The sequence below is a fragment of the Drosophila arizonae genome, chromosome X (genome assembly GCF_054131065.1).
Source record: "Drosophila arizonae isolate 15081-1271.41 chromosome X, UAZ_ARI_1.0, whole genome shotgun sequence".
Taxonomy (NCBI): domain Eukaryota; kingdom Metazoa; phylum Arthropoda; class Insecta; order Diptera; family Drosophilidae; genus Drosophila; species Drosophila arizonae.
Genome location: NC_142927.1, coordinates 28,253,239 through 28,267,666, shown reverse-complemented (window position 1 = coordinate 28,267,666; position 14,428 = coordinate 28,253,239). Strand labels below are relative to the sequence as shown.

Sequence of the window (14,428 nt, the reverse complement as noted above, 5' to 3'; positions counted from 1 at the left end):
ATTTGTAACAACGTATTTTATAAAGTTCCTCTTAATTTGTTATTTAACTAGCAAATAAATTTGATTTGTTTAGTTCTGCTTGTGGCTGCTGAGCAAAAGCTGTCCAAATCTAGCACTAAAAATGACAAATAAAATACCAACTGCAATCGAGTTACTCAACGACGATTTAAGCAGAGTGGCCAGACGAGCTATTGGCCAACTTTTTAGTATTTAAGAATACAGCAAATGGCGGTTTATTTAAACTTTAATTTATTTATATTGTAGGTGTTAACAACAATTGTTTGCTATCTTGTAATTTAAAGCATATTAATACAAATTTTAATGAATGTATTTTAATTTTAAATTAAAATACAATGAATTTGCATAATACGAAAATGTCAAAAACTCGGAAACGTGTTAAATTTGTAACCATTTATTTTTAATAACAAAATCACACAATTAAAGAAGAGTTAATTTATTTGTAATTAGTTAAAGCTCGATTGATGAAACGTACTTCATATATACAATAAATGCAAAGAGTGGAGTATAAAATAATAGATTATCAAAGATTTACGAGCTGTACATATGGATATGCATTAATATTTTAATATTTATATTTTGTTTTAGGCCTCTATTGTGTTAAATATGACTTGTGTTAAGTATCACTCAAAAAAAAAAAAAAATCAAATATATATATAAGAAGAGATAAACTCTTATGGCCTTTGGTTTATTCGCGCCAATCGCCAATGATCTGCGATGAGGGCACCAACTCCAGTCGACCGGGCGCATTGGCCACATAAGGCAACGGCGGCATCGAAAATCTGAGAGAACAATGATGAAGATTAGTGTGAAGGCATATAGTAGAGTGCGCAGCTCTTACCTGGACCTAAGCGGCGGCCCCTGGTGTATGGGCGATTCTTTGGCTATGGGCGTGGCTTTTGGCCTGGCGTTCAGCGACTTGGCCTTGACGAGATTGGCCAGCGGCGCAATGCCCGTGTCGACGCTCTCCAACGTGTTGCGCACCACTGGCGGTGGCTGAGCGGGCCGGGAACGTTGCTGGGCCGCCATCATAGGCAGCTGCGTGAACTGGAACAGACGCGGAGCGGCGTCCTCTTGGGATTGCGCCATCAGGTCGAGCTCTGTCGCAGCAATGTCGGCGGGCGCAGCTGCGCCCAATGCCTCTGCTGCGTCCGCTATGCCAACGCCTCCTCCTCCTCCTCCTGCCAGGGGCGGCGTGAACATGGCAGCGAGCTGGACGGGCACGAGGGCGGGCAGGCGCACGGTTACAGGTCTGCCAGGAGCAAGTGCCGGTCCGGCTTCCGCTGGCTCCGGTGCTGGAGCTGGTGGTGCAGGAGGCGGTGGTGGTGGACGTGCTGGTGCTGTTGCTAGTGGCTTCCGCGGCCGCTTTGTCGGCGGTGCGGGCGTCTCGGCCGGCTCAGGGGCTGGCGTAGCTGTTTCCGCCTCCACATCCTGCCAGGCCTCCAGCAGCGTCAGCAGCTCATCCTTGGTCATGTGGCCCAGGCCAATGGGGCTGAAGCTGCCCACGGTGTTCCAGTCCAGCGGGGGCAGTTCGTAGAGCGAGCGCTGATCGCGCGCATACATCAGCTGCTGGCCGGCAATGCCATGGCACAGCAGCGGCAGGAGCAGCCACACTAGACTTGTCGCCATTCTCTTTGCTGGTTGATCCACAATTGTTGCTCCGCTTGCCGACTGCTGCCCATTTTATATGTTCCCATCCTCTGCTCAGCATGTCAACCAGTTCGGCTTTGCTTTTGCCTCTTGGACCGGAAAACGGAAGCGCACGCACCAAGCGGCGGGTGAACTGGTTATAAACATGCCAAATGGTCACTCTAATCCCAGGCACTCACCCGGCACTCACGGCCCACTCCATGCGTATGCCTGCCCAGCCAATGACCAAGTCCAAGTCCAAGCGCCCAGCTCTGAGCTGCTGCACGCAAACCGCATTTCTATGCCCTCGATCCATAAATGGGGCGACCATACAGGGTATGCTGGGCATGCGCAAACAATAAAATTAATGTATGCTATATACTGAATACAATATCTAGAGACAGTCTCGTATACCAAGTGAAGATCTATGATGTTCAATTGAATATTTTATTTTCTATTTTTGTAAATATTTTTTATTTGAGTGATATAGTATTTTATGATATGATATAGTATTTTTATTTTACTTTAAATCTTCAATAAACTCAAAGTTGATTGAGAGGTAATTTGGTTCAGTATTAAAACGATATTTAATTATTATCAAGCAAGATATATAGTTTAAATTTTTATTTAATTATGTACAAAATATCGTTTCTTTCTTCAATCGGATAACTCCGGCCCTGGAACGCCCATACCTCGTCAATCTACAGAGTATGCTTTAGTCCAGCATACATCTACCCGACAATCTGTGATTTTAAAGGCCAAACCAGTTGCCCAGGCGAACTGTAACAGCCAACGCTCTATTTTTGTCGGACTTGGCGTTGGAGCTGGGGCTGGGGCTGGGGCTGTAGCTGGAGCTGGAGCTGCATTTGGAGCTGGTTGTGCGTGGATTTCGATGTTGATTTATGCTGCAAATTTGTTGTGGTTCGAGGAAGCGTTTGCCAAACGTTACAGATTTATGCGTACTATGTATTCATGGGCATTCATAGCTAGTCGTCGCTGTATGTTTGCGTATGTGCCTCGTGTTTTCACTTTCAATTGCCTGGTTCGAGTAGTTCAGATAATTAACTAACTCAGCATATGAGAAATATCTATCACATATCGAACATGAGCTCGAAATGTATTCGGAATTCGTTATTGTGACACATAAACTATGGCATGAATGTTATATAAGTCAGATTACTATGTGTATCTCTATTTCTTTTTCGCTCTCACTCTCTCTCCCTCTCTCTCGAGCTATCTTTCTCGATCACTCACTTTAAGGTTGATCAATTCTTGTTGCTTAGATTAAGACAAACTGCAAATAAAACATAAGAATGGCAAACTTCACATAATAATTTGATTCAGTAGCTTTTTGAGATAACTTGTTAGCATTATCTCTCATTAGAGATCGTATTGATCTCCGCTTAAAACGTACTGTAAAGCGTTCGAAAGGGTTGAACTTGTAGCTATAGTGTAGTATGCATACATATTGAGTATCCACTGTGCCAAGAGTACTTAAAGAATACACACTGTAACACTTTGTTGAAAGTGTTTATGTAAACAGAGTCCCGGTCTTCAACCCGAAATATGAGTCGGTCGTCGCTCTCCCAGAATATGCCAGTGTCAGCATTCTGCTTAGACGCGTCGACCACTTGACAGAACTCAAGTGTATGCATATGCACTATCGCTCCAGTTGAAGAGAGCGTAAATACACATATAACATATACATAAATAATATATAAGAAATATACATAACTGTCTCTCTCTGCTGCCCAAACCTTATGTATCGCCTCAACGAGACTTAGGCTTATTTAGAGCCTAAGTAGAATGTTTAAGGTCAGATACAACTGAGCGTTGGAAGCGGCACCACTGCTGCCTCCTCTATGCTTTAATAAAATAAATAACAAAACAAAGAAGTCGTTTTAAACATTACATGGCTACCGTGACATAGTCACAAGCCTGCGAGGACATCATCAACAACAATTAATGGATCATCGTTGGATTTAGACTGCTGAACGAGTGATCCAGTGCCCAGGCAGCCATCGAACGACAACAATGGACAAGGAAAATTCTGAGTGAGTAGAGTGGAATATGGCAAACAAAAGAGGCGGTGTGAAGAGCAAAATAAAGAAAAGAATAGCCAGCCTAAATTGGCAGCTATATACGCAACAACCTCCACCAGCCTGGTCAACAGCTCAAAAGCTACAAGCAGAGCTTGAGCAATTAAAAGAATACATGCAAAAAACCAAAGCAAAGCCATGTTCCACTCTCTCACATATTCAAAATATGCATAATACTAAAAAATACTCAACCTCCATCAAAGAAAGAAATACCGAAGAGAATAAAGGAGTGCCCAAAGGACTGCGAGGGAGTCTGGAGCCCATACTGCAATAATAGAGCCTGTGCGATGACCAGCACCGGCAACGCCTGAGCTCATAGGCCCCGGACAACAGCAGCAGCAACAACGACAGCAGCAGCAGCAACAACGACAGCAGCAGCAGCAACAACGACAACAGCAGCAGCAACAAACTAAGGACCGACAGCGTTTCCAAGGACGCCCAAAAAAAAATTTTTTTTTTAAATTTTAAAATGCACTGCGCTGCTTAAAAACTAATCTTGGTCCCTAATTTGTTAAAGTTGAGCGGAAACATTTCTGCCCGATTAGAAGTATAGCCTGTAAAGCTATACGAACCAATAGGCAGATATATGTAAAATTTTTTTTTAATTAATGAACGACAACAGAATTAGTAAATCTGTTGAAAATTTATGTAACATAAGACATTCTGAAAATATACATAAACAATTTACAAAAATGGGTTTAGTAGACTTAAAATCAGCAAATGTAAATTATAAAGTAGAGTCAAACAGTGCTGATTTAGAACTAATTAAAATATTACTAATAATAATTGTTGTCATAATAATAATATAAATTATATAATTTACATAACAAATGTTTAAAGAAAAAATTTCTGAGCCAAGCAAATGATTTGGACAAAATATAAACAAATTATATAAAAGAAAGCGCAATATATTTAAGTTTGTAAAAAAAAAACAACAATAAATTACAAATATACAAAAATTTTACATTAACTAAGTATGGCTAAACTGAAGACAATTAAAGAAATAAATAAAATAGAGAAACACTTCATATCCAAAAATAATGGAATGGAATGATTTATATAAAGAAATAAATAACATAAAAGTTGACTTCGATAAGTCATATAAGTCACTTACACAGAACAGGCCGATTCAGAAAAATACAGTTAAAAAACATGTAGAAACAGTAATAAATGGCCAGAGAGGAAAATAAATCAAAATCATTGGTCCCAAATATCAGAATTTTTGATCAGACTACGATCTAATTTAATATCCATTAAACTAAAGTACAATTTAGATATATTGGTACCAACCATACTTAACACTTCTTAATCGATTGGAACTGGTGATGAGCCACAATCAACAGAAGAAACTAACACTGACCAAATAGAGTCAGAAGAGCTAAGCACAAACCTTAAAATAGAAGAACAGGATTTAAATAATCTTACTGTTCCAGCTGTTTTGATGCCAGATCTGGATGATTCTACAGATTCTGATACTTCTTCAAGTATAATAGAGAATAAACCAGATAACAATACCACAATGGCACAAAAAAAATATTGAATTCATTAATACAGCAACTAAGCTTATACCAGTTTTTGACGGTAAAACTGAAAATTTGTTTTGTTTGTAGATGCATTGCAAATATCGCTAGAAATTTAGTAGGAAATGAAATATTGAAGCCATACGTCCCAATTAGTTTTATCAACCGATATATAAGAGCGTATGTATTCGTTGAAAGTTCTATGACTGCGTTCTATTGTTCCAACTGTCTGGTGGTGGTGTGCAGTAGATGTTATATTTTCAATTTTTAAATATTTGCATAGATCATTTATAATTGAATTCTTATATTCTGTTCCCATATCCGTAATGAACGTCTTCATCGGACCGTACTTTAGAATAAATGATTCAAAAATTGCTTTAGCGACAGTGTTCGCGTTCTTATTTCGAACTGGTATGACAACTAGATATTTAGTTAGTCACATATTAGAGTGATTGCATATTCGTTGCCATTTTCTGATTTTGGTAGTGGACCAATAGTGTCTACTATCACCCTGTCGAAAGCATTTATTGGAGTATCAGTTATTATCAATGGAGTCTTATTGTGCTTTGTTATTTTAGCAAATTGGAATTTTTGACATTTCCGTATGTACTCAGTAATATCTCGAGTCATACCTTTCCAAAAATAATGTCTTTTGACCTTGGCCAAGGTTTTTGCAATGCCGATATGACCTCCTTGTATTGGATCGTCATGGAATTTAGACAGTATAACTTCTTTCTCTTTTTGTTTTTCTATAACGGTCACCGGGTTGAGTAGCGCTACTCTTAATGTATTCAATATTTTATTGCCCATTTGTTTAAAATTATCTATTGAAACATGTTCAAAGATATTTTCCCACGGTGCCATTTTGAGTTGGCTGATTTTGTTTATACCGGCTTGCATTTCAAGCCTTTGGAAAAATTGACCTAGGTCTGGGATTCCATTGGTATATAAATCGCTAACATCATATCTTGCAGTAATCCTCCTACCATGTTTAAATAAACATAGCATATTCTTCACATCCAACGTCACTACTTTACGTATTCGTCATTGTTTACGACTTCATATACGTTGGGCTTTGAAGCTTTCTCTATAGATTGCCTAGGCAATTCTATATCTTTCTCATCCGCGCGGATTTTCTGTCTATTTTGATATCTAGTGTAGATCTTTGATGGTTATTCTTGATAACGCATCAGCTACATGATTGTCCTTTCCCTTTAAATATTCGACTGTGAAATCGTACTCTTCTAATTCTAGCCTCATACGTGTCAGTTTAGAACTCGGATTGATCATTGAGAATAGATATATTAAAGGTCTGTGATCTGTTTTGATCGTAAAGTGTTTTCCATAAATATATGGTCGAAAATGTAATATTGCCCAGTATATTGCAGCTAATTCCTGCTCAGTTGTACATTTATTACTTTCTCCTTTACTAAAAGCTCTTGACGCGTATGCAATGGGAAGTTGGAGTCCGTTATGGTTTTGAGTTAAAACCGCTCCGCACGCTTGCTTACTTGCGTCAGTTATTATACAGAATTCTTTGCTGAAATCAGGATATTGTAGTAAAGTAGGTTCCATGAGTTTTGTTTTTAAATATTGGAATGCATTTTGGCACTCCTCTGTCCATTCGAAAGGAACATTCTTTATACATAATCTTGTTATGTGCCGGGAATATTCGGCGAAGCTTTTAATGAATCGTCTATAATAATTGCAAAAGGCTACAAAACGTCTGGCGCTATCCGCATTGTGCGGGACTGGGCAATTCATGATGACGTCATATTTCTTGTCATGTGGAAGTATTCCTTTATCTGTGCATTTATGACCAAGAAAAGTCACCTCATGCATAAAAAATAGACATTTTTCTGGATGTAACTTTAGATTGTATTTCCTACATTTCTCAAAAAAGTCTGTTAAGTTTTTAAGCATATGTTTTTCGGAACAACCTATAACTATTAAGTCATCCATATAAAGGAATGCTTGTGAAGGCTCTAAACCAGAGAATTCTATAGTCATCATTCTTTGAAATGAATTAGGCGCTATTTTTAGACCAAACGGTAATCGCGTGAAGCGATACGAGCCATAGCTCGTTGAAAATGACGTTATATCTCTTGAATTTTCCTCGAGTTCAATTTGATGAAATCCTGACATTAAGTCAAGGCATGAAAAATATTTTGCTCGTCCAAGTTGGTCCAAAATATCATCAATTCTTGGGAGTGGAAATTTATCGGAGAGTAATTTTTTATTAATTTGACGATAGTCAATTACCAATCGCCATTTCTTTTGCTCTGAACCTGGGGATGATTTTTTAGGGACAAGTAATAATGGGCTATTATATTCAGATACAGATTGTTCGACAATTCCGTCTGTGATCAATTTTTCAACTTGTTTTTGTATTTCGTCAACATGACTGTGTGGGCTTCAATAGTTTTTTGTGTACACTGGTTCATCATCTTTTAATCTCAGTTTTTGTTTATAAACTGTTATTTGTGCTAACTGGTTCGGATTCCAATCCGAATATATCATTATATTGGGTGCATAAGTTTGAAAGCTGCGATTTGAATTGTGGAGGAAAGTTTTTTTTTAGTTGAGATAATACAGATTGCTTTCTATTTTCACTATTAGTTTTGACTACTTCGTAGTTTGAAAGTGATTCAAACGCTAAATTATTTGTACTGACTACATGATCTTTATTTGTTGTATTTAGTAGTCTTATAAAAGCGTTTTTAGGTGTTGCTATGGTACTTGCTATGTAAATACCATGCTGAATTTCTTGATTTGGAATCAATATACTGTCTTCTATTGAATTTAGATCGATTTTTCTAATAACTTGGGATCTTGCTGGCAGAAGTATTGAGTTGTTGCCAGAACTGTATGTTATTGGAACATAAATTGGAAATTTTAGGTTATTGGGTCTAATTATAAGCTAATCTTCAGATGGCTTGAAGTCTAATTGAAAGTTGTATTTTTTTATAAAATCGATTCCTAATATGCCATCACAAGGAATAGCGAATTGTAGATCTACGATATGAAAGTCGTGTTTGATTATGTATTTAGTGGTCTGTATCTCAATAGAAGCTAACCCCTTGGATTTGGTTACTTCTTGACTTATTCCTTTTATGTCTATAATATAATTGCTTTGTATGTCATGAAAGACATCAACATTTTCTTTAACTACTGAAATGTCCGCACCTGTGTCTACTAAAAAGACAATTTCTTTTCCTGTAGGCACATGGTTGAATGATACAAATATGTTCTGACTGAGATTAATTGTATGAACCCTTGCATTTTCTACTGTTGAGCATTTAAAGGGGGATTCGAGTTTTCCGATGTATTGCCCTGATACTCTGATATTGCCCTGGTTATTATTGTTGTGGCCTCGATTCGAGTTGCCACGGCCTCTTGAGTTTCCTCTATATTGGCCTCGTCCATTATTGTTATTATAATTATTGTTGTTGTAATTATTGTTGTTGTAATTATTATAGTTGCGACCGCGAAAACTACCTTTATAATTATAATATAGGACAGTGCTTTGCTGCCCGGTTGCCTCTGTGCAACAATTTACAAATTTAGAGATGGCCTCATTTATATTGTTGAAGGTACCTGCTTGCATGATAAGTTTTACCTTATCTATTGTGCAATTTGCAGTCATTGCTTTGGCCGCATGCTGAGTAAAGTAACTTCTGGCTAACTCTAGAGATAAGTCGTCTTTTATATATGCACCTTCTAACATTTTTGTCATCTGCTCAACCTCTTGTGTGTATTGGTTACCAGTCTTGTTGCGTTGCTGTATGTTCATCAGTTTTGCTGACAACACCTGTACAGTTTCGCCTTTGACATTGATTTTAATTTAGAAATGATTTCAAGTATTGTTGTTTCAATATTTCGTTTTCTGTTTCAACACGACACCCTCAATGGCACATAATTACTGTCCATATGAGTTAGTATTTGGTAAAACAAATAATTTACCAAAACAATTTAATAGTATAGACAATATAGAAACCATATACAATATAGATGACTATGCTAAAGAAAGTAAATATAGACTAGAAGTAGCATATAAAAGAGCTAGAATAATGTTAGAAAAAAATAAGAAAAATAATGAGATACTATATGATCAGAAAGTAAACAACATAGATATATCAGTAGGAGATAAAGTCTTATTAAGAAATGAAACAGATCATTAGTTAGATTATAAATATACTGGTCCGTATACAATATATCAGAAATAGGAGATAAAAATAACATTATAATAGCAAATAATAAAAACAAAAAATAAACAGTACATAAAGATAGGTTAAAAATGTTTATTTCATAATTGTGTTTAGTATGGCCATGATAAGACAAAAACACTACTTTAAATTTGAATACTATTTGTAATTTCATATATACACAGAAAAAAAAAAAATAGAATAAACTATTCATTTGTTAGAAAAACTAATTTCTTAAGTAAAATCTTATAAAATAACTCCATAATATTACGTTATTTTTCAAAAGGAGGGAGATGTAGTATGCATACATATTGAGTATCCACTGTGCCAAGAGTACTTAAAGAATACACACTGTAACACTTTGTTGAAAGTGTTTATGTAAACAGAGTCCCGGTCTTCAACCCGAAATATGAGTCGGTCGTCGCTCTCCCAGAATATGCAAGTGTCAGCATTCTGCTTAGACGCGTCGACCACTTGACAGAACTCAAGTGTATGCATATGCACTATCGCTCCAGCTGAAGAGAGCGTAAATACACATATAACATATACATAAATAATATATAAGAAATATACATAACTGTTTCTCTCTGCTGCCCAAACCTTATGTATCGCAGCAACGAGACATAGGCTTATTTAGAACCTAAGTAGAATGTTTAAGGTCAGATACAACTGAGCGTTGGAAGCGGCACCACTGCTGCCTCCTCTATGCTTTAATAAAATAAATAACAAAACAAAGAAGTCGTTTTAAACATTATAATAGGTCTATTGTAGAAGTTTGAGCAGCAAACTCGAGCATCGAATGTATGAAAAGTATATTTGCAATTTAGAAACTTATTTATTTGGCTTGATAAATATGTACAAATATTTATAAAGTGTCATAAATAAAAAAATAAATAAATAAAATAGAAATAATAAATACCTCATTAAAAATAAAATTATATTAAAATCTTTACATGATTGTAAAAAATATGTCAAACGGAAAATGCTAAAGCAGAATAAGTGAAACATCACAGATCGAAGACTAAGTGAACCGCATTGTGAGGTTACAGTCTATGAATATTGCTTATTTCCGACATTTAGCCACCTTATGTACCCCTCTTATGTAATGTCTGAACTCCTCGCCCATCGACGCGAAGCTGTCAACATTTTTGTCCACTTATATAAATCTCCTCCATTTAATCCTCCAGCATTTACCCGACTCAACAATCATCGATCGATGATCATTCGATTTTTTGTGGCAGCTCAAGCGGTTATTTGCAATAAATTGGGAATGCGACTGCGGCACCTTTGGGTGGCGATGACTCAGTGGGGCGCTTAAGCCAATTACGGCCAGTGTGGCTTTCGATGAGTCTGTGTAATGGATATTAGTGGATGCTACGAAGTCGGATGCAACTGGCAACGTTTCTATCGAGTCGCACTGGCGTTACGCATTCGTCACTTGACCCAGTTGCCGGCTTAGATTGTCTCGATGGTCCGATGGTCCAATTGTCCAATTGTTGTGCCCCGCCAGCTGTTCACCTGTTCAATTGATCGCCTCGCAGCCATAATATGGGCAGCGAAAGAGAAAAGGAGGCCGCATTCAAAATTCATATTATCAGTAATGAATAATGAATACCGCCAACTGAATAATAAAAAAAAAAAAAGGCGTCTATTGCTCTGACAATGGCCAACAACGATGCTCATTACATAAACGGGGCGCATTGCACCAATGATTGCGATTACCCCCCTCTCTTACCCTCTCCGCCCCCCTCTCTGCACCTCTTTCACTGGCACTCTTTAAATACCTAGCAATTGATGCAGACGCCGTGGCTCCGGCTGCGGCTGCGGCAGACGATGACGACGTCGAATTAGCGTTAATTGTCGCAGCTCTTGGCGACTTTGTCAATTTGTATACCCTGTACTCATCGGATGTGCCTGCAACAATGTAGGGTATCATAGGTTTGACGAGATGAAATGAGCAACATATGTGAATATGAGTATGACTATGAATATGAATATGAATATGAATATGAATATGAATATGAATATGAATATGAATATGAATATGAATATGAATATGAATATGAATCTGATATGAACTCTCTGCATTGCCTCTGCCTCTGCATCTGCTATGACCCCTGCCTACCCTGCCTGCCTGCACTCTGCCCTGCCTCTGAAACCTTCTGACTATGCTCTTTCTCTGCCTCTGCTCTGCCTATGCCTCGCGTCTGCTTCCTTGCTCTGCCTCTGCCTCTTCCATGCCTAGCCTCTGCCTCTGCCTCTGCTCTGCCTCTGCCTATGACTCCTTCCTCTGCCTGTGCCTCCGCTCTGCCCTTCCCTCTGCACGCTTCTCCTCTGCTTTATTGCTTGCTTTTCCTGAGTATGAATATGAGCTTATTCTCTCTCAGCTTGGTTCTCCTCTCTTGTCCGCAGTGGACTCTCTCATTCCCCTCCCTCTGTCTATAGAGGGTATCTGTTAGTCGCGCTGAGCTTGCCTAGTGCACTTTTTCTTGACTCTAGAGTCGTCGGCCCCAACCCCAAGCCCGGCTGCGTTCCCCTTAACGCTTAACAAGATTTGGTAGCGCGACAGCTCGAGGGGTGTATGTTGGATAGCAAGTCTGACTCATTATGCAATCGCAGCGTTGCGCTTAATGCGATTGGATTTAAAGACCCTTTGGTCGGCTGGCTGGCTGGCTGGCTGCCTAGCTAGTTGGCGTTGGCTTGTTGGCTGGCGAAATTGGCAGCGAAAATGGCCTAAACAATGCCACTGCTTTCCATTGATAAATCAGCAATGTAAGCGGGCAACGCTTGTGCACAAATCGTTCGCTTTTACCACCAAGCGCAACATTTTCTGTTTTTCCTTTTTGTTTGTTGGTTGGCTTTGCTGGCATTTGGTTTCTGTTAGGCAGAACCCGCTAGCTCCCTGACCTAACCCAAGTGCCCAGGCGCTTTGCATAACAGCAACAGCCATGGCTATAGTAACGCCAGCAGCGCCAGCAGCGGCAGCAGCTGCGACAGCGGCAGCATTTTTGGCTTTCCCAGCAAGTCACGACCGGCGCAATTTTCTTGTCACTGTCACCCAAAACGCGGCACACGCAACAAAGCCAAGCAGCAGCAGCAGCAGCACTCGCAACAGTTAACAGTTAACAGCAGCAGCAGTCAAGAAGACAAACAAACAACAAAAAACGGCAGCAGCCCAAAGCCAAAAAAAAAGACAGAAAAAACATCAGACAAGAGCAGCGCAGCTGACGGCGACGTCGGCTTCGACGATTTCAGCATGCTGATAACAAGAAAGCTTCACAGCAGACGAACAAGTCGACGATGAAATGCACTCTCCCTCTCCCTCTTTCTCTCTCGAGTAAATGTTTTCACTCTCAGCTGCTCATGTTAAATACTTTGACATGAAGTTAGTGCGGGCTGAATTAAGTAATAATGTATATGAGAAAACGTATATGGTTTAGCGTCTTCCGGGTATAACGATAGTTCCTTGAGCGGCGCTATACCCGGATTCTGTTGTAAATTGTGGTAGGCCTATAAAAGATTAGATGGAACAGCAATATGGGTAACTATCAATAGATGCACATCTATCGATGGCTATAACGCTGTCGGTAGTTGATTTAAATTCAGTGATCGTAGCTGAAGAAGAAGAAGAAGAAACGAGAACGTAGTTTTTAATTTAAAGCGAAGAAAATATTGTTTCTTATGGCAATTTTATTTAAAAAATAATTTTCTGTAAATGTAATGTTGATCCGAAAAACTTAATTTATTCCTAAATGCGACCATTCTGGCTTAATGAATGGGCCTTATCAATGTAAAGCTGTCCTTTAGTTCTGGTATAATGCTAGCCATAATGAAATGTTAACCCAATGTGCAACAAAATAAAAACTATTAGCTGTTAAATTGACTGTCAAATAAGGCAGTCTGAACAAAGCTGCAAACCTCTAAAATTAACGACCTTTTATAGAGGCTAACAGAAAATATAGGCCGGTTGAAGCACGTCTTCTAGATAGAATAGAGTGATATATCATTACATTACATAATAAACTCAAATTGTATTTGTATCACCTTACCATACGATTCTCAAACATGAAATGGATAATATCAGAGTCAAGAGCACAGACCTTTAACCTGTAATTCTTACATATTCAACAAAAATGTTGATTTACAAGACTTATAAAAAATAAGAAACTTTTTCGGAATTATGTTCATATTTAACAATATTATTGCACATCATATCACAATTTTGATAAGATCTTTAAAGATTAGTTTAGCATTAAAAAAAAAAAAATCCTAATAATCTAAAATTGTTATCCAATTTATAAAACAGATTTCAAATAAATCAGAAATTTAATAAAATTTATATTTTTATGTTCACTCTCACTCTCAAGATCAACTGGACCGTAAGCGCACAACATATTTATGTGCAAGATTTTCCACCTACTTCAAAATGACGAAAGTGTTTTACACGTAACTTCAGCAAGTGTGAAAATGAGGCGCAAAATATTTCTTCACAACTCGTGCGAGTTGCCAGGCAAATGCTAATAGATTGAAGAATTCGCTAAAATCTGACTGAACATGGATATTACTACAGGTCTTCACTGTAGGATTACCAACCTGAGACTTCCGTATGAGCCGAAAATAAGTGAAAAACTGAAATCAACATATGTATATAATAAAGTAAATGGATGAAAAGTCTATAAATAATTTCAAAATAAACATATATGTTATATATTTATCAAATGTATCTAGATAAGCTGAAGACAGTGTATTCAAATAACTTGCGAGCAAAAAGCAAAAAAAAAAAAAAGTCACAGCTGCAGCTGTTGTCGCTGCTGCTGTTGCTGCTGCTGCTGCTGCTGCTGCTGCTGCTGCTGCTGTCGATGTCTCTGCCTCAGCTGGCGTCGCTGCCTCGACTGCTGCTGCTGCAGCTGCTGGCGCTTTGGCTGGCGGTTTCCATTTCATTTTTAAGCAAACGCTC

The 14,428-nt window shown here is 38.3% G+C and overlaps 1 protein-coding gene across 1 annotated transcript; it reads right to left on the bottom strand.

Annotated features, from left to right (window-relative positions):
* Positions 1 to 427: 427 nt before the first annotated feature.
* LOC108618346 (uncharacterized) lies at positions 428 to 1,687 on the bottom strand. The gene is made up of 2 exons (XM_089473766.1): positions 860 to 1,687; positions 428 to 800 (listed from the first exon to the last, which is right to left on the bottom strand). Exons 1-2 carry the CDS (start codon positions 1,645 to 1,647, stop codon positions 707 to 709), a joined length of 882 nt encoding a protein of 293 aa, XP_089329892.1. The 5' UTR covers positions 1,648 to 1,687; the 3' UTR covers positions 428 to 706.
* Positions 1,688 to 14,428: the final 12,741 nt, after the last annotated feature.

Coding starts and splice junctions, on each gene's coding strand:
- LOC108618346 (XM_089473766.1), bottom strand. CDS start 1,647: ATGGCGACAAGTCTAGTGTGGCTGCTCCTGCCGCTGCTGTGCCATGGC. Junction 801..859: donor GGGCCGCCGCTTAGGTCCAG/GTAAGAGCTGCG, acceptor TTGTTCTCTCAG/ATTTTCGATGCCGCCGTTGC.